This window comes from Rhinolophus ferrumequinum, chromosome 25, assembly GCF_004115265.2.
Source record: "Rhinolophus ferrumequinum isolate MPI-CBG mRhiFer1 chromosome 25, mRhiFer1_v1.p, whole genome shotgun sequence".
NCBI classification, from domain to species: Eukaryota; Metazoa; Chordata; class Mammalia; order Chiroptera; family Rhinolophidae; genus Rhinolophus; species Rhinolophus ferrumequinum.
The window spans coordinates 18337742-18358226 of NC_046308.1; the positions used below are offsets into that span (position 1 = coordinate 18337742).

The 20485-nt window shown below is 39.8% G+C and overlaps 1 protein-coding gene across 1 annotated transcript; it reads left to right on the forward strand.

Moving 5' to 3' along the window:
* The first annotated feature begins 6887 nt into the window (after window positions 1–6887).
* CCDC117 (coiled-coil domain containing 117) lies at window positions 6888–15503 on the forward strand. The gene is made up of 5 exons (XM_033097524.1): window positions 6888–7237; window positions 7920–7970; window positions 12426–12650; window positions 13116–13253; window positions 14927–15503. The coding sequence occupies exons 1-5, from the start codon at window positions 7056–7058 to the stop codon at window positions 15162–15164; spliced, it is 834 nt and encodes a 277-aa protein (XP_032953415.1). The 5' UTR covers window positions 6888–7055; the 3' UTR covers window positions 15165–15503.
* The last annotated feature ends 4982 nt before the right edge of the window (window positions 15504–20485 follow it).

Sequence of the window (20485 nt, forward strand, 5' to 3'; positions counted from 1 at the left end):
ATTCATAATTTTGATTTCTTCTTAAACCAATTTTGTTAATTTGTGTTTTTCCAGGAATTTATCCATTTTATCTAAATTATCTAATTTGTTGGCATACATTTGTTCATGGTTTTCACTTATAATTCCCTCTTTCACTCCTAATTTTAGTAATTTGAGTATTTGCTTTCTAGTTTTTTTCTTTTTGTTTTTGTTTTTTTTTGGTCAGTCAAGCTAAAGGTTTGTTGATCGTGTTGATCTTTTCAAAGAACTAACTTTTGATTTCATTGATTTTTTTCTATTTTTATACTCTCATTTATTTCTGCTCTAACCTTTATTATTCTCTTCCTTCAGCTTGCTTTGGCCCATATGTTTTGGTATGTTGTATTTTTATTCATCTCAAAGCATTTCCAAATTTCCCCTGCAATTTCTTCTTTCACCCTGTTATTCTACCAGGTTTTAATCAAAGCTTGTTTCATGTAGAACTCTGCCTCTGGTAAGGGCATTTAGCAAGCAGGCTATAGGATTTATTCTAGAACCTCCAAATCTCAGCTCTGTTCCTCTTTGTTTCTCAAAAACTCCTTACACAAAAGGTTTATCTGAGGCCAACGAAAAAGTTTTCCAGTGCCAAAATATGACCAAGAACCCTCCCCACAAGTATGGGGCACAGGAGCATTTAAGAATAAAACCTGGGGGGGAAAAAAAGAAAAAAGAATCAAACCTGGGATGCCATCTTTAGTATGGCAGGGTGAAGTGCTCACTAGATTTTTGTATCTTATTAATACCAAAATGAAGACATATCTAAAGTAATTCTAGTTAATCTACATATCTTAGACACCAGTCATCTTATCCATGAAAGACTTATTCTAATATTGCTAATGTGAATGAGCAGAAACCTCTAGAGTTCAGAAGAGTGAACATAGCTGAAGACTTGTAGGAGCTGCCTTTGATTGAATCTCCTTGCCACCCAGGAGCGTGCATTGTGGTTAGGGAGGAGCACACCTGCTGCAGGGTGGACCGATGCCAACACACACATTCTATCACAGTCTGTGCAGAAATAATATAAAGAAAATCGTAGGCCACATCACCGTGTAATGAAAGGGAAATATCTCTGGGTAAACCTTTATTAATGAATCCAGTGTTTTGTTTTGTTTTTATTGGGTAAGGGGAACAGGACTTTTATTGGGGAACAGTGTGTACTTCCAGGACTTTTTTTTGTCCCCAAGTCAAGTTGTTGTCCTTTCAATCTTAGTTGTGGAGGGTGCCGTTCAGCTTCAAGTTGTTGTCCTTTCAGTCTTAGTTGTGGAGGGCGCAGCTCAGCTCCAGGTCCAGATGCTGTTGCAAGTTGCAGGGGGCGCAGCACACTATCCCTTGCGGGAGTTGAACCCGCAAACTTGTGGTTGAGAGCCCACTGGCCCATGAATCGAACCGGCAGCCTTCGGAGTTAGGAGCATGGAGCTCCAACCGCCTGAGCCACCGGGCCAGCCCCCAGTGTTTTTTTTTAAAACACATGTGAGAGCTGTGAGAACAAAGTATAATGAATAGCTAAGAATATGTACAGAAGCCCCTCCATTGTTCCTCTGGGTAATATGGAAACAAGGGAGATGTTTCACTGCTCAGACCAATTTCTCATTTATTCTGCCACAATCATAGGCACCAAGGAAACCAAGGAACACTGTGGGCATTCTCATTGATGTTAACCCCAAAGAGCCGTGTGAAAATCCCTAATTTCCTATGTTCAAGCCTACTCTTGGCAGAATACATTCCAAAAGGTACTCCAAGAGTTTAAAATAGGATCATTTGTCATTGCCTGCGATCTACAATACCTCCTTTCTTCTGGCTCCAAAAACAACACAAACATTTGATATACTGGAAAGGTCTGTTTGGATGCAGAAGATGGCAGGTGGTACCTGGGAGAAGGATGCATGTATGCAAAAGTTTGGAGGTGAGAAAGAGGAATTAAGAGAAATTCAATAGAAAATTGAAGAAAATCCAAGTTGCTAGATGCAGACATTAGGTGGGGAGTGGGAAGAGATGAAGATACAAAGGTGGGAAGGGGAGGGATCCTGAAGGAAAGTGGAGCCTAAAGGAAGTTGGACCTTCTCCCAAGAGAGTCACGGATAGGTTTAAAGCAGGAGAGGAGCATATCAGGATTGCATGGTGGACAAATATGTCTGACTGCACTGTGGCTAACGGACTGTAGTGAAGCAGGGAGACCAGCTAGGAGGCTCCAGCAGGCAAAAGAAAATGGATGGGGTCATGGTAATACTGATATTCCTGTTCTGCAAAATTCTATTTGCTTACATGAGGAAGCTGCCACCCACTGGGACTATGCTTACCAAGCAGGTAGCTGTATCTGCTATGTTCTTCCCCTTCTGCTCCAGGCTCCCTTGTTGATGTTGACCTGAGAAGCCATGTAAGATGCCTCATCGCCACCATCAGGGCTCACAATGCCAATGCCAATGTCCAGATCTCCTAGTGAGTCAACAAATAATTAACAAGGAAAAAAAGCAAACAGGGGACCTAGATAAAGGAGACTCAAGAGACAGGCAAACCTAAAGCAATGTTGAATCATGATGCTATCAAACCAACAATAAAAACATTCGGGAGCACTTGGAAAAATATGAATACAGATTATATGATTTTGAAGAATTATTCTTAATTTTGTCAGGTATGCTAAAGCATTGAGGTTATTTTTTGTTTTTTGAAAAAGTATTTATTAGAGATAAACACTAAAGCATTTAGAAAAAAATGTTTCTGGGATTCGCTTTAAAATAATCATGAAAAACTCCCATGTCCTAACACAGTATTTCCTATTTACATATTACATCCCCCTTTTTGTCCTCATACATAAACATTTTTTTCATACCTATAGACATAATACACCAATATTTTTATGATCTGATAAAAGTATTGGTATGCTGTTTCTGAAAAGGTGCTCCCCTATTTGGAATTTCATTAGCAACATCTTAATTTGCAGGTTTCACTCCACCCTTGACAATAGTGGTTGTTGCCATTTTTTAAATATGAGCATTAGTGCTTTAGGAATTGTGATGGTTAGTTTTATGTGTCAATTTGACTAGGCTAAGGGATGCCCAGGTAGCTAGTAAAACATTATTTCTGAAGGTGTCTGTAAGGATGTTTCTGGAAGAGATTAACATTTGAATTGGGAAACTGAGTGAAGCAGATGGCCCTCGGATGGGGGTGCCTTATCCAATCCATTGAGGGTCCAAAAAGAACAAAAAGGCAGAGAAAGGGTGAATTGGTTCTCTCTTCCTGCTAGAGCTGGGACATTCGCCTTTGGACATCAGTGGTCCTAGTTGTCAGGCTTTTGGACTCAAATAGGGACTTATACCATCAGCCCTCTGATTCACAGGCCTGAATTACATCATTGGCTTTCCTGATTCTCTAGCTTACAGACAGCAGATGGTGGGATTTCTTGGCCTCCATAACCATGTGAGTCAATTCCTATAATAGATCTCCTACATCTATCTCTCTATATATATTCTACTGGTTCCGTTTCTCTGGAGAAACGTGACTAATCAGGGCTCTTCCCTTGAATATGAATTTTGTGGGTGCTCAGCACGAAAGAACGTTTCTCTTTGTTTATGGCAAACAGTGATGATATCTCTGGCTTTTGAATCAGTCAAATCTTTCCAGAACCATCATTCCTAACTGTCTGACCTTAAGACGAGGCCTTCACCTCCTTGAATCTTAGTTTCTTATGCTGCAAAATGGTGACAATATAGTAGTGGAGTGTTACGGTGGAGAGGATATGAAGTACTACACTTAGTACAGTGCCTGCTACATAGTGAGTACTCAATACATGCTTGCTGCTGCTGGTCTCGATGGCTTCTTTTGACTTCTTGTTTTTAACCTCGTGTCTTAGTCCGTTTGGGCTGCTACAACAAATATCATAGACGGAGTGGTATAAACAACAGAAATTATTTCTCCCAGTTCTAGAGGCTGGGAAGTCCGAGATCAAGACACCAGTATATTCAGTGTTTGGTGATAGCCCCTTTTTTAGTTCTTAGATGGCCATCTTTTTGCTGTGTGTTTCTCATGGTGGAAGGGGCAAGGGAGCTCTTTGGGGTCTCTTTCGCATGGTGGAAGGGGCAAGGGAGTTCTTTGGGCTTACTGCCCTCATGACCTAATCACCTCTCAGAGGCCTCACCTCTTAACTGGGGGTTAGGATTTTCACATATGAATTGGGGGATGGAGGGAGGGACACAAATATTCAGTCCATTGTACCTTATCATATTGGACATGTTTATTTCAAAAACATTTATCCTCTTTATCTGACTACAAAGCAGTACATATTCCCGGGGGGTGGGGGGAGCTTAAACTTTATCCCCAGAAAGTGCAAATTCTGATAACCCCAACCCTCATGGGTCATTGCCATCAACAGTTTTGTTTGGTGCCTTTTTTTCAGAGGGGATGAAGCCTAATAATTTTGTATTAACATCCTGACAAGGTTGTTTCTTGCTAAACCCTATTAACGAATGACTATTAATTATGTAGATACATTATTTATCCTAAGCTTTAGTTTTATTATTTTTATATAGAGATATATGAGTACCTGTGGTCTAGTTGTGAGAGCAAAATGAGAAAATGAAGAGCTCTTATGTGTGTATTATACACTAGCACACAGACAGGTGCGTGTACACATACACAAATAAGAAAAAAGACTGAAAGAATATTCATGACAGTGGAGCTTCCTGCAGGATGGAATTAAGGCAATTTTTATTTGCTTCTCTATACTTTTATCACCACCTCCACTAATTTTCTACTAAGAACCTGTTTGTTTTATAACCAGAAAACATTGTGGGTTTTTTCATTTGTTTTTCAAGATTAGCCACAGGAGAAAGGACTCAGGAAGGGAATGTCTCAGTGTATGTCTATGTCCCACCAATCCCATGAGAGATAAGCTGGAGGTCACCTCAAAGAGGCAGGCCTGTACTGTCACCGAGAAGAGATGTGTAAAGTGGCCGCTATCAAGTTCTAGAGCCATTCTCCCCCGTCTAGTGTAGGAAACTGCACAATAATCCTGTCTTTTGCTTCCAGGGTCTGAAGCCCCAAGGAATCTCTCTCAGACACACTATAGTAAGACTTTCCTCGATTCCTCTAAACTAGTTTCTTTCAGGGAATTCAGTAAGATAGAGCAAAGCCTAGCAATCTAGGGCAGGATCGAAAGTCTCAGACATGGGGTAGAACTCCTTCACTTATAGCTGAGGGAATGGGGGAATCACAAATTACCTCAGTTTCCTTATCTGTAAAATGCAGGTAATAAAATCATCCGATTTAGAGTTCCTGTGAGGAATACTTGAAGTATGTGAGGAATACTTGCAAATAGGAAGTACCTAATACATTATTAATTCTAGTACATTGCCTAGTATGCAACCTGGTATAGAATTGTGAATTAAAGAATGAAAGAATGAATCTGGATAGACATTCAAGAAATATAATTAGGTAGAAGTTTCAGAATAACATATAGAGTAGGATTCCCTTTTTATAAATATATATTTATATGTGTATATTTTTTTCATTTGAGGAATGAGGTGGCCATTTGTAGAAATGACTCAGGAGACTACATTGTATATCCAGTTGCAATAAGTAGGGTGTTCCCTTAGGGAGACAAAACTGGATGGTAAATGCCACTAAGAAAACTTCAACCTAATACATTATATTACATTAGGCAAAGGGGATTCAGTCATTTTCTTAGACCATTGTGAGGGCAATAGAAATGGAGAAAGATGAAGAGAATCTGGAAACATTCCACAAATGAAGCCCATAGGACTTGCTAACTGATAAAATACAGTGGTGAACAAAAAAGAGGCATCAATGATGCTTTGGTTTTTGGTTAGAAAGAGGAAAGCATCTCCTGACAGCTGAAATTGCACTGGTATCTGGTTGGACTTGGTTTCTTCCTGTTAAACAATTTCGCAGAATGTCAACATTAAACAAGGACCAAGATGTGAGTTCGATGGATCGAGCTAAAACAAGACTACTTCATAATCATGTCTGAATGCAGACAAAAATGAACATTGTCCAAACCACAAGTGACCAAATATCCCCTATCCTGGTTAATACGAAGACCATTTGCTTCCTTACCAATTACAGGTTTAGCCTCGCTTCATTCCTCCCACCTTCTAGAAAAGATTGACTATGATACCCAGTCAGAATTATCCGTGCTTACTGACAGTATTAATTCCAGAGCGAAGCTCTGCTGCTTTGAACCTTCTGCCAAATCACCTAACACAGCCCATATTCTATAAAAACCTTTTTCGAACACCCCCTTACTAAGACCCTCCCTCACTGCAAGAGGTCAATAAAACACATCTTAGTTCAATTGTAGATCTTTATAGGTCTTTGGCTGAAGGGCTTTGACGTTGGCACAAGCAACTCGGACTGGATCATGGTACTATTACCTGAGAAGGGAAAAATGAGGCATGATCTGTGGTTGGAGTTGACAAACTCTGCTAGCCCCTCTGGCAAGCCTGTGTCTCTGATGCCCCAGGCAGCAGCTGAAAGGCTTCTCACAAGTTCTCTGAGGTATTTACTGATCCTCCATGCTGTTCCCTCAGAGGCATCACCCACTTCATTTATAGTAAAACATAGAAGGAATTAATACTAGCTGATATTTAATGAATGTGTATTATGTGCCAAGCAGTGTTCTAAGGGCGTTAGATATTTAATTCATTTACTTCTCCCATCAACCCCATGAAGATAGGCACTATTATTATCGGATTTTACTACAGAGGATTCGAACTTAGAATATATTCAAGGCCCGATAGAACCATCCTCAAGCTTTAGCAGTCTAAACTAAGGCGAGGTAGCCATCTTGTTTGTAGTCTGTAAGGACTGCCACTCCCGGCATTCCTTGCAGCAGGGGCCTCTCCACACACAACAAATCCCGGCGTGCCCCTGGGCGGCCCGGAGTGGAGGGTTCTAGAAGGCGTGACGTGAGGTCAAGAGCGGGCTCAGAGGTGGACGCTTCAGCAGTCGCTGTGGCCGCAGCTGCCGGGCCCGGGGACGTGGGTGGCCGGGGCCGCGGGTACGAACTCCTCGTTTCCCCGGCCATGGCCGCGCTCGGCCGGCCGTTCAGCGGTCTCCCCCTAAGCGGAGGCTCGGACTTGCTGCAGTCGCCTCCGGCCTTAGCCGGTCGGGCCTTCCCGCCGGGGGCGGACGGCGCCGAGCTGGCCCCGCGGCCGGAACCCCGCGCCGCCCAGAGCAGCCCCGACGGGAGCGCCGCTCGCGGACGGTGAGGAGCCGGGCGGGCGTGCCGACGCGGGGCGGGCCGGGCGGACGGACGCGGGAGGCTTCTCAGCCCCAGTCTACAGATGTGGAAACTGATCCCCAGAGACCTTAACTGTAAGTCGCCGGAGGTCGCACAGCCCGGGAGTCCGGTTCGGACCTCAGCCCTCCTGCGCCTCCTAGAAGTGAGGAGACTTACCTCAGCTCGTCCAGGTGGGGTCGGGATTGGAACCCTGGCCGACTGGAGCCTGGACGTCCTCTCAGCGCATACACGCCTGGTTCCCCCAACGGGCACGGTGCGACCGCTGGTGGGAGCAACTTTGAATGCTTGTCGGACACTCAGCTTTTTTCCCGCAAAGTGGGACAGAAATGGGTTCTCCTAGAGACCTTGGAAATAAAGTGGGTTAGCACAGTGCCTCGAAAACGTTTTCCCTACGTGAGCCTCCCCAAATTTATCTCCCATTACCGCGACAGAATGAGTTTAGATTTCAATCTCTAGTTAGGTCATAACCACCCACCGTTTACCTGACTGACCTTGTGACCTGTATATCCGCCCCACTCGACAAGGAAAGGGATAGCTGGGTGGGTACCTGTAGTTGGGCAAGCTTATTGGAGCATGACAGAGTGAATGCTGAAAGCACAAGCTCAGTAAATTTCTCAATTAACTTCTTTTTTGTTTATTTCAACAGTGTTTCAGTTCCCTGTAAAAAGAAACACAAGCTAGAGCAGGAGGATGATGAGTAAGTTTCAGGTGCCATTTATTCACTTTATGGTCACTTAATGTAACCTATTTTACATTCTCGACTATTTGTTTTAAGTGAAAAGATGAGACGTTAGGTGTCTCTGAAAGGAGGCACAAGGAACTGATAACATTGGTTATCTTTTAGAGAAAGTAGCGGGGTGGCTGGCAGGTCAGTTCGGAAACTTCACTCTATACCCGATTGTAAAGTTTGAATGTTGAGCCATGTGAATATTATTACATGCACAAAGTAAAAGAATTCCAAATGTGTAAAAGGATGTATATTGAAAAGTCTTACACTCCAGAAGTAACCCCTGTTCAACCTGTTTCCTATTTCTCCTGTGGAAGTTCATTTAAAAACTTACAAGCTTATAATTGTGTATACCTCTGGTTTTTTCACGTTTGTAAGAAGATACTCTTCACACTGTGCAATATATTGATCTTCTCATTTTACTTTCCTGTATAGCCTGTTGCATATAGGCACATAGTGTTCTACGTAATTTATTTTTCAACAATTGAACAGAATTCTGTTGTAAGGCTAGATATCTTTTATTAACCAGTCTCCTATTGATGGATTTCTGAGCTATTTCTAATCTTTTACTAACAAATCTACCATGACCATTCTTGTTCTTTGTATATATTTGCAAATAGGTTAATGGATTCTTTAAAAATGTATGCAAGAGTTGTTGCCCAGTTATGTACTCCTTTTAACAGTGGGAATGCCAGTTTTTCTTTTTTTTTTTTTTGCCTCTAATCCCCCCCCCTCGGTTTTTAAGCCATTGTCTCTCAGTCTAGTTGTAAGGCGCAGCACCCTGGCCCATGCTGGTATTCTGAGCCTTGCACTCCCCCCGGCTGAGGCAGTCGGTTGCCAGTCGTTGGTCAGTCGTTCATAGCAGCCCACAGAAGCCCACACTGACCTCCAGCTGTTCATCACAGCCCAGCTCCAGTGAGAGCCATTGTTCACAATCTTAACTGTAGAGGGCGCAGCTCACTGGCCCATGGGGGAATCAAACCAGCGGCGGAGCACAGCGCTCCAACTGCCTGAGCCACTGGGCTGCCACCTGGTTTTCCATCTTCTCACCAGAACTGTATTTTGAAACTTTTGACTTAATTCATAGGTAAAAAAATTGCATCTCAGAGAAGCACTCTGTGAAAAAAATGAGTGAAACAGTTCCCCAAAGAGAATATCCAGTTGACCAGCCAAATGAAAAGATGTTCCACCTTAGCAGTCTTTAGGGAAGTGGACATTAAAGCCACAATGAGATACTACTCTACCAGTAGACACTGGATCGGTCATGGAGCACCAGGAACTCTCAAACACTATGAATGAGAATGTAAATTGGTACAAGCACTTTGGGAAACAGTTTGGAATTATCTAATAAGTTGAAAGCACATGTACCATTTAACAAGTACCATTTAACATTAACCAGTTCCCCTTCTGAGTATGTACATGCACATATCAGGGGACACATACAAGAAAGTTCATAGCGTCCTTCTCATAATAGCTCAACACTGGAAACAATGCAAATGTCCCTTAATGGTAAAATGTATACAATATAATTCCCTAACTATAAGGTTCAAAACCAGGCAAAGCTAAACATTGTTTAGGGATGCATGTTTGTGTGTGTGATAATGTATTCTTTTTAAAAAGGAAGTAATTACCATAAGAGACTGTTTACCTGTAGGGAAGAGGGAACAGAGGACCATTTTGGGAAAGTGACAGCCTATCTTGAAGGTTATTTTCATGGATGTGTGTTTTGCAATTATTCATTAAATTGTATGTATTTTTATGAGCATATGATTTTTTTTTTTTAAGATTTTATTGGGGAAGGGGAACAGGACTTTATTGGGGGAACAGAGTGTACTTCCAGGACTTTTTTCCCAAGTCAAGTTGTTGTCCTTTTAATCTTAGTTGTGGAGGGTGCCAGTCAGCTTCAAGTTGTCTTTTGAGTCTTAGCTGTGGAGGGCGCAGCTCAGCTCCAGGTCCAGTTGCCGTTGCTAGTTGCAAGGGGCACTGCCCACCATCCCTTGCTGGAGTCGAACCGGCAACCTTGTGGTTGAGAGGACTTGCTCCAACCAACTGAGCCATCCAGGAGGCAGTTCAGCTCAAGGTCCCGTGTTCAATCTTAGTTGCAGGGGGCGGAGCCCACCATCCCTTGCGGGACTCGAGGAATCGAACTGGCAGCTTTGTGCTTGAGAGCCCACTGGCCCATGTGGGAATCGAACCGGCAGCCTTCGGAGTTAGGAGCATGGAGCTCTAACCGCCTGAGCTACCGGGCTGGCTCCTGAGCATATGGTTTTATAGTTAAGAAATTAGATCACTAATTTGTGTTTTGTAAATTATGTTGAACATCTTTTCATTTAAGCCATGCGTGTTTAATTTTGTGTGAATTATTGATGTTTCTGCAAATTTTTTGTTGGCTTACTGGTCTTGTTCATAAGAAATCTTTTTTGAAGAAATCATCAGTTTATTATGTGTGTTTTAAATGTTTTCCCCAAGTTTGTCATTTGTCTTTTGACTTTTATGTATGATTTATTTACTTGGTCAGCAGAAACTTTGGATTTTCTAATCTTGTTGATACATAGACTAATAAGATTAGATTTGACAGTTGCTTTAGTTTAAAAACTACTTGTCCAGACAATATTTATATTCTTTACTGCCTTGGGATTGCTGTGGATGCACAGGGACCTCTTTGCTTTTATCTTTTGGAGTTTCCTATAAGAGAGTGTTGAATACAGTGTTCCAATGTTAAAAATAAAAAGTTTGAAGTGTAAAAACTATTGGCTTAAAAAGTTAACCACCTTTAATGTACAAATGGAAAGATTGAGGCCCTAGGAGGGACTCAACATTTGGATATGTAATGCCCAGAAGTCTGCTGCCCAGATGCCACTTTCATAGCTCTTATCAGTACTTCGAAGTCTTTTATATCACATTTTCTTTGGGACTTAATCATTGATCTGTAATTATTTGCAAAATAGACCTACAGGCCTGAAATAATTTAGTCCAAGTCATGCTGGTGGTCAGAGATCAGAATCCAGCTTATATACTCAATTGCATTTAATAGTTGAGTTGTTAGATGTGGTAGGAAATTACCTGTTTCCTCTAGATTTATTTTGCTTTTCTTAGCTAGTTTCTTATGTGTTTAACTTTTTCTCTGCTTTCCAAAACAGCACATACTTTAAAACTATGCAGTTATTACAGAAATATTTCATGTATAGCAAGACATTCTTCATACTTTCTTATGAATTAAAACTAATTATAAACTAAACATATTATTTAATAGTTGATTCCAATAAAAATCTGGGTTCCAGAGAGCATTATTACTCGTCGGGTTTCATATTGCCAGAGACTTTAATGTTAATTTTTGTAGCCTTCACACGCAATAGACCCTTCTTGTAAAATCTGTGCTGCTTCCTTTGACCTTCAGTTTAGAAAATGAGAAGTTGTGGTAGCAATTAAAATGAATTTTTTTGGTTGCATACCTGATCTTGAGATTGCACTTGCTGATGCCCAAGTAATAAAGTACTTTTGGTCTAAATACTTACATAGAACAGTGCCAGTTGTCTGTTTAACTTGCTTCAGGCATCTTTCAACTAAGCTGGGCATATCATAATGTTTGCAAACACTATTGGAGTTCATGGTAAGAGTTTGAATACTTGAATTTTCCTAAGGAGGCTGGAGGTTTTAGTGAGAATGGCACAGAGGGTAGGATTCCAGAGCTCTGGGGTCTCGTGCCTAACATGTAACTATCTTACATGACACTTGGGAAAGGGCACTTTAGTTTTTCTAGGTCCTAGTTTCCAAATCTGCAAAACAAAGAAATTGGATTTGATGAACTTTGATGTCTCTATGAAATAGAAATTTTTCTAGGAAGGGAAGATAGTTTATGTTTCAGGGTGGGAGAATAGTGCACCCCATTCGTCAGGAACTCATGGAGCCAAATGACAGTGTGGCATTTTGGAGAGGACCAAGAAATAAGCAATATCATCAGCACCTGTAGTACTTGGAACAGACCTGATGAAGCACATGTTTTTGTCATGAGGGAATATAGGATGCCTGCAGACCACCTTCCCATATGACCAGTTTGATGGAACAGCAGCAGTATGACAAAATATGGCTGGCACTGAATTACTGCTTTGTGATTTTTGGTTTCCTTACTCCCACTTGACCTATCCAGAACCAAATAAATAGGAGTAACTTTAAGTTCCCACATTGAATACTTCTAATCAGAAAAGGCAAAACCTTGGAGGTGTAGCCTATTTTGGCAGAGAGCAGTAGAAGAAAATATCTCGAGGACGCTGTGAGAATGACAAAAAAGAAAATGCATGATTTTCCGTCTTGTAATCACATACTGTAAAAAAATTACTAGTTTTTTCATATAAGAGTTTAATTAGAGATAAGGATGATACACATTTCAGTTATACTAGGATTTTCATTCAAATTTTTTTTTTCCAGTTGTCCAGTAAGAAAGAAAAGGCTAACTGAAGCAGGGCTCTGTGCTGGTCCTAATGACTGGATTCTTTGTGCACATCAGGCTATAGAGGGTCATGGAGTAAATCCATGCACTAGTGGCCTTTCTGCATCTGGCATGTTAGATGTTATTTGTGAAGAAATGGATCAGACAACTGGAGAACCGCAGTTTGAAGTTGCCAGGAGGAGGCTTCAGGAAATTGAGGACAGGTAAATGGGCAGTGTATATACCTTGCTTGTTCTTCCAATCTACATTTTTACTCTTTTAAGCTAGTCTGATTCCTCATTTGATGATATCTTGATCCTCAACTTCTCAGAAAGACCGTAAAAACATCAGGTAACTCAACATCTGCACATTAAATGTTAAACTACGCTCTTCTCATAGAACTGTACAGAATATTTTCACTTACCTCTGAATATTAATTTTTGGTTTAGGGGGCGTTTTCAGGGATACATCCTTCAAATTGTATTGCATCAAATGTAAAACTTTTCATTAAATGTTGAATAACTTATGTATATAATTTTTTTCACTCATGTATAGCCTCATATTTTACTTGACCTTTTCTGTAGCACCTGTTGTTTTTTTTTGTTATTTTAAGTTTTGTCCAATTACTAGACTATGTAATAGTTTGACTAAATAATTTTTCTTTCTCTGTTCCTGCTGCCTTTATTTAGGATAATTGACGAAGATGAAGAAGTTGAAGCTGACAGAAATATTAACCATCTCCCCAGTCTTGTCCTTTCTGATACCATGAAAACAGGTTTGAAGAGGGAATTTGATGAAGTCTTTACAAAGAAAATGATTGAGTCCATGTAAGTTTTGGTTCCTGATTTCCATTTAATTATGATCTTGGAGGGAAAACTTAATGTCTGTAGACACTGCCTGTCCTATCTTAGCCATCTCTTCATCTTCTGATCACCAGCCAAGTGAAAGCATAGTAGGATTTGTATTTAACCCAGGTTAGAGACAGACATTTTCTTAGTTCATTGAGGTGAGCAAAGTGCTGTACAAGCAGGAGTTTGAAGTATGCAGGAGTGGCTGCCTTGCCTACTTACCCCTGGATTCCTTTGAAGTCTTGAAATGCACTGTAGTCTATTTTGGAATAGGGGAGGCCATTCTCTTAAATTCTTGTGATAGGATATAGGAACCACATTTCAATACCTCTTGTTTACGTGGCTTTCCTAGTTATCCAGGAACACCATTGAAACCTAGGAAACAAACAAAAAATGTCTCCCAGCAGTCAAATCAAAGCTCATATAATTGTCTCATAGCCCCTCAGGCCTTTAGCTCTAAGAACCTTTTTGCCCCTAATTTAGACACAATTTAATGAACTCTGATTTCTGATTTCCTAGATCTTCAGAAGAGAAACACAGAAACAGCTAGTGAGAGCAGAACAAACTTGTAGTAGTGAGTAGTGAAAGTATAGTTAGAGGACAAGATTGGAAACTGGAAAGCAAACATAACCTACACAGTAAAGCAGCCTGGGGCTCATTAACATAAGAACTAATGATAGCCCTGTAATTCTTACAGTCCTTGCGGTTGGATGATCTCAAGTCCTCATTATCTGCTGTAGGCAAGTTATAAAATACCATTTAGGTGTTACCTAGAAAAGACTTCAGATAGACTTGATAAGTAGTGAGAGTACCTGTCAAATATCTGAAAAATTCTCTTAGAACACCAGTCCCAGTGATGCTAGGTAGATGAGGCATTGCCTTTGGCCACAGTGGATTCAGCTGCTGCTTCATGTTAGATCACAGAGGTTTTGCCATCAGCCCTCTAGCTTAAGCTTATAATTAACTACCCAGCCCTGAGGGTAGATAAATAGTTTAGCCAAGAGTAAGCAGGTCACATTGCCCTCCAGTCTAAAACAGTACTTTCTGCTCTTGGTAGTTTTCCGGAAGCTAGCCTTTGGGGGTATTCTTTATTGTTTGTGTTTTATTTTGCCTTATTTGCCTTTGGGTCCCAGAAACCATCAAAGCATTAGTGGATGGGGGAAGGCTGAGAGGACAGACACAGGCATTGGGGACATAATCATTTTGGCTTACTGCATAAAGTGTTATACTTCATAGCAATACTAAGCAAAGGGCATACTGAGATACTTTTAAATGTGTTTGTTCAGTGTTTTATTTTCATTTATAATGGTTTAATACGAGAGGATGGCCCACATCTGCTAATATTAAAACAAGTTTTTAATAAGTTAAAATATTAAATCAAGGGCCTCTATTTTTCACATTGGATGTTTATATTACTCCTAGTAACAGCATCAGTACAACCAGTTGGTTTGGTTGAAATACAGGCAGAACTGTGAAATTTTATGTACTTGAGTGACCTTTCTAAAGATTAATTTGGATTGTCATAAATCTCCTATTTTGATGCCATCAGTTCCTAACTCTACATATTAGGTAGCAGACATTAGCTTTTCAATATATATCTTTTAAATTCCTGTCCTAAAATTTTTGATAAAAATCTCTATTTTATGTCTTAGGAGCCGTCCTTCCATGGAGCTTGTGCTCTGGAAACCTCTCCCTGAACTCCTTTCTGATAAGCCAAAGCCGTCATCTAATGCTAAGAACTACACAGGAGAGAGCCAAACTAAGCATGCCACTGCTGGCACTGCCTTCCCTAGCAGAACTGAACTGTTCTTGGAACCTCGGCAAACAGGGATGCCTATTTATAATAGTTTGGAGACAGCTGCTTGCACAGAAGAAGAGATGGAACTCTAGAAACCTGTTTCTGTACTAAAGTCAAATTTTAGAAGGCTCGTGTTCGGTCGTGAGCCTCCGTATATAGTATAGGGACTTGTAAGTTTTATGAAACGGGTGTAATAATAATATCTCCACCTGTGATTTGGGGTGGTACTCATTTTGGGTAGCCGTTTCTTGAATTCATCTTTTTGCCAAGGAAGCTTGTCTCAAGGGAAAAGCTGTTTTCTAGAGGGATTATTAATGTGAGATTACAGTCTGCAAAGGCAAGTATAGAAGCTTTATATATAAGGGTGGCTTACGTTATCTGTTACATTGTCTAAACCATTCATATACTTGGAGAATATTCACACTTGAATTGAAAAAGATGCATTAAGAAAGAAAAATACTCCTACTACAACTGTATCCTGCGTCACAACTTCATCTATAGATATGAGCTCTGTTTACAGTGGTGACTATGATTGGGGAGAAGGAAGGAAGAAAGCAGTAACTTAAGCCTATTCCTAAGAAATTTAATAGAGGCTCTGAAACTTGTATATTAGTTGTCAATTCAATGTAGCTGTAATGGTAAATATCCAGTAGCATTGTGGCTCACCTCTTTGCCTCTAATGTGATGAAAATACAAAGAAAATGCAAAGAAGGTTTTTCCTTTGAGGCTTTTTTTGCCTTGTGCTACTGTTGCTCCTTGGTTTCCCTTGCATAAGAGTAATTGATAAGCCCAGTTATTCACTAATGTTTACAATTTAATTAACTTTGAGAGAGTAAAAGATTTAAAAGAGGTAACCCATGTGCAAATTGGCTATGGGAGAAGCATCCCTGAGGTAATCCCAAGGAAGTGGCATGTCAGCTAAGCCCAGCGGTGATAACTTCTGTAGTTAAAAGGTTGTATCTGTATTAGCAAGTTGAGTTTTTAATGTTAGTTTAGAAAACAATGACTGAATAATTAACTGAGAACGTGGGCAGATGTCGAGATTTACTGAAATAGCCAATTTGCCTGGTGCTTCAACTATTGTGCAGTAGCCTAAAAGTTAGTAGAGAATAGCTTCCTGCTAGCAGGAAATCTTCATCTTCAGGACCTAAACCGGCTCAAGGTGTCCTGTGCGGATAACCAGGATTGAAGTTTTTATTTCTCAGGAAGAACTGTGTGGCAAGGACTCAGTAGTGCAAAGTAGAATGACAATTTCTTTAGTGCTACAAAATATTCACTATAACTTATTAAATGAGTGTAATAGTGTATACTGGCCTTTTCATCACACAACAGGATACCATCCCAGTTCTTTTTTCTGTTTTTCCCCCCTTTTGTAGGAATCTGGTACTTTGTGTAGGGGGAAAAAAAGTGGTTTATGCCAAGTAGAGGTAACTTTTTAGAAACCAGCTCCCAGGCATTTTTGAAACCCATCCCGTTACAAATGGCATAGAAGTCACAAGTCTGTTTATTAGACTGTTTCTTCTTTTGCGTTTTGTTCCTGCTTCTCTATTTCTGTCTGGATAGTCAGGAAAAGATTTAATGTTTAATATTTAAACAAAATATTTAATATCTACACAGTAAAATTATTCAGACTTCAAACCAGTATTGAAACCAGTTGGAAACCAGCTAATAGTTTCTTAATCTCAGATTTAGAGATGAATGTAAACTGTATTCTGTTGAAATCTGCAAGTGTTTGATTCATGCCATTTGAAAAGCTCCTGCCTTTAGATCATTTTTAATGGGACCAACTTGCAAAGTTTGTAGCCTTAAAAAAATCTCTGTGCTAAAGTACAACTTAAAAACATGAAGTGAATTTGGAATTAGTCCCAGTGTTAGGGTGAAAGGGGAGGCGACAGCTTTCCCAAGAAGGACCCAAACAAACTGATTGTCTTCTGCAGGAATTGTTGGGCAGGCCTCTGATTAAAGGTCTGTACAAAGAAAAGGAGGAAAGAAGAGCGCCCCCCCCCCCCAACAAGGCTCTGATACCATTGGTAAATATAGGAGACAATTAAGATTCTGTTAATTAAAATCCAAACAGAACTTGTTTCAGGAGTCAAGCTACCTGACATGACAATTATTTCTGCAGGAAAATGAATGTTTAAGGCTCATTTTTAAACTTCTTGCATATGTTTGTGTACAAATTGTCATCTTCATCCTTGTGGTGCTTATTTATCTGAGCCGACTCCACAGTCCCCATGCTTCTGCTTTGTTTTTTTCTTTTGTAGCATAAGGGTTTTGCTTTTGCCTTAAGGTTTTCCTAGAGGAATAACAGGTCTTTTCATTTTGTACAGCTTTTGCAGCATGGATCAAACATTGGCTTTCTATACGAATGTGTGAAAAGAAAAAATTATCTAAAGCAGGTGAGCTTTAATGAACAAATGTATATTTTCTCTGAGTTTGAGTAGGGTGTGTGTGGGGTTTTTTTAATTATTAAAATGAAGAAAGTATGTCCAGTTCTCACAAATATTAGTCAAATTAAAAAAAAGATGGCTCCTTCTTGAAAAGGTGCAAATGTAAAATTTAGAAAAATAATGAACCATGAGAATATTTACCAGCAAGTTCAGTAATTATTTTGGATCTGAAACTTGGTTTTCTTTTTTAAAAGAGATAAGAATAGTGCAGTATTAGGAAAGTTCTGGGAAAAACTGTCAATTTTACTTTAAAGTGAGAATCTGGTGTTTCTGTATTTTATTGTTTTCAATAAAACTTCGTAAGTGTTTTGGACTTTTTGAGATATTTGTATTCCTGTACTTAAGTAAATGACAGCTACTTTACCTTCCTCTAAATTGTATTTGAAGCAGCAATTCATATCAGTGAGAGGCTTAAATTTTATTCTGAGGAGGTGATTATGTTGGGTTAAAGGTAAATTTCATAAATGAATTAGCTATTTCCAAAACAGGCAGACTCCGTTTTGCCATTCTAAACCCCATAGAGTGCTTTCCACTCAGCAATTCACTGCTGTCGTTAATCAACAGCATTGATTGGCAGTGGTGATTGCCAGTATTGAGATGGCGGTGGTGACTGAATCGTCAAAAATGTTCAAATACGGAGATGAGAACTGTATATAGAATTTACAGTTCTGTTGTTTTTATAGGTTTGGGACATTTAAAAATAAGGAATAGGAACATTGCATGCTGTTCAGTTACATGGTCATTCCTTTCTTAAGAGTTGACAGGTCACTGGGTGGCAGTATTGCCTGCTTATTTACAACTGTTGTTTAATGTGTATCCCTGATTTGTGGACAGGCAGAGTTAAGTTTGGGTTGCAGTTACAGAAAACTCAGGATATTATTTTTTTAAAAAAATTTGGAAATCACAGCTAAGTTATTTAATTATTTTACAGGTTTGGAAACTAAAACCTTAGTAGACAGTGACAAGTTAGTATTACAGTCAACTCACCAGGTCCAGTGTTCCTACGTGACCAATGGTTTTAGTTTCTTTCCAGCAACACCTAACATGCCATTTAGATTTAATTGACATCTACAACAAAGTGTGATCCAGGCAGTGTAACATTAAATTCCTCGAGAGGAAATAGAGTTGTGTGTGTATCAGTTTGGTTCAAATATTCTACCAGTAGCATTTTAGAGATGAACTGTATGAAGTTGAGAGTACAGCTCCAACAAGATGATGTTGTCTTTGAACAACTGATTAGTGGGTAAACAAGCCAGTCTTCCTGTCCCTTAATGAACATTAGAAGTCACAGCAAAGATTTAATTCTTAGGAGATTAGAATTTAACTGCTGCTGTAAAATATTCCTGGAGTAGGCAGTATTACCTTCTGCCTACAGTTCTGTGCCTACTTTATGTCTGCTCTAGTAGTATCCCTAGAAAAGCAAGGAAGCACACATAGATGGTGTTACAAAGCCCAGGGAAATGGTGTGCAGGCATTTTGTCACCTGATACCTTTAATCTCAATTATGGACAACCCTCTGCATTTAATAGAAATATCGTTTTGGCTTTGAAGGAACAGGTCTTGATTTTTATTTCTAACCATTCGAGTTTCAATATGAAGATTTCCTTATTTACCAGGTGTTTACTCAAGGCTGAGGAAAGTGTTTAGTAATTTTCACCCATTTGTGTAGGAAAGGAAAACCCTGATAATCTACACAGGTTATGTGTCCTGTATGTTATTCCTGTTAGTACAGCTGCCTTTCATGTGATGTCATTGAATGTAAATTTTTGAGCCTCAACCTCCAGATGCTTGTGCTATTATGATGGAGGCTTAAAATGCATCAGTAATTACATCTGCCTACACAATCCCTAAATAGATTATCAGCACTTAAATTTTCAGTTCTAGAAAATCAGGTGATCAGGTTTTTAAATCATGGGGACAGCTGGAGACTGTCCTTACATTTACAATACAGAAACTCAAGAGCCTAAGCAAGCTTGCATGCCAAACACTGGGATTGGGCTCTGAGTTCAGTGACCAGGGATTTTAGGCTGTCTTGCCTTCAAGTATGCTTATGGATACAGCTGCCATTACACCAAGGTTCCCTTGTGCTTGGTTCAAACTATGGCTTGCTTTGCCTTGCTGCTTGGACTCTCCTTTTGTCTATTCAGTCACTTTTACCTTCCCCGAGGTAGTCTTAATAAATATTGACATAGAATGCAGGAATAAGTGAAATAATGTCTATAAGTGGGAGAAGTCCTTTCATATAAGTGGATTCCCAAGCTAGAAGTGCATCATAAAGGATGATGAGTTTATCAAGTCTCTAGTTTTGGGGCTGTATTAATGTCTCTAGGATTTTCCTCTGAATAGGTTCATTCTTTTGTGAAACAAGTTCTAAAGTATATGTAATTCTTTAAGAGATTAAAACCCTTCGAAAGTGAATTAAGAGATAATAGCTAAGTTTTGAGTGCTTGGGATGGTGCCTGACATATAACAAGTGCTTATGATCCACCATCTCTTTGAATCCTCTAGCAATTGTTAGAGGTACTATTATGCTGCTTTATAGATGAGGAAATAAGTAATATTATGATATGTCCAAGGTTACCCAACTAACCAGTGGCAGAGTTGAACCCAGGGAATCTTATTCTAGAAAATGCTCTTAATCCCTTTAATAAATGCAAGAAAATCTTGATATTTAATGGCATGTCTTTCTCTCACATGAGATAGAATGGCAAAACAGTGGTTAAGGGTTCTAACTCTGCCACTCACTAGCTATGGTATTGGTCAATTAGGCTGAAGAAACTGTCTCAGAAATACAGTAACTGCTCAAAGAATAGACCATATATATCATGGTAGCCAGAAAGTGAAGCAGGCAGTCATTAAAGGGGAAAAACCTTCAGTCACCTTAAAAAGTGGCATGCTTTTTGGTTAAATCACTACCATAGCAAATAGCAAATTGCCTAGACAACACAAGGACCAAGAAGGAA

What these genes read in the sequence shown, in the direction of transcription:
- CCDC117 (XM_033097524.1), top strand. Translation starts at nt 7,056, where the DNA reads ATGGCCGCGCTCGGCCGGCCGTTCAGCGGTCTCCCCCTAAGCGGAGGC. An exon ending in GGGAGCGCCGCTCGCGGACG is followed by an intron (nt 7,238 to 7,919) that starts GTGAGGAGCCGG and finishes TTATTTCAACAG; the next exon opens with TGTTTCAGTTCCCTGTAAAA. An exon ending in CTTCAGGAAATTGAGGACAG is followed by an intron (nt 12,651 to 13,115) that starts GTAAATGGGCAG and finishes GCCTTTATTTAG; the next exon opens with GATAATTGACGAAGATGAAG.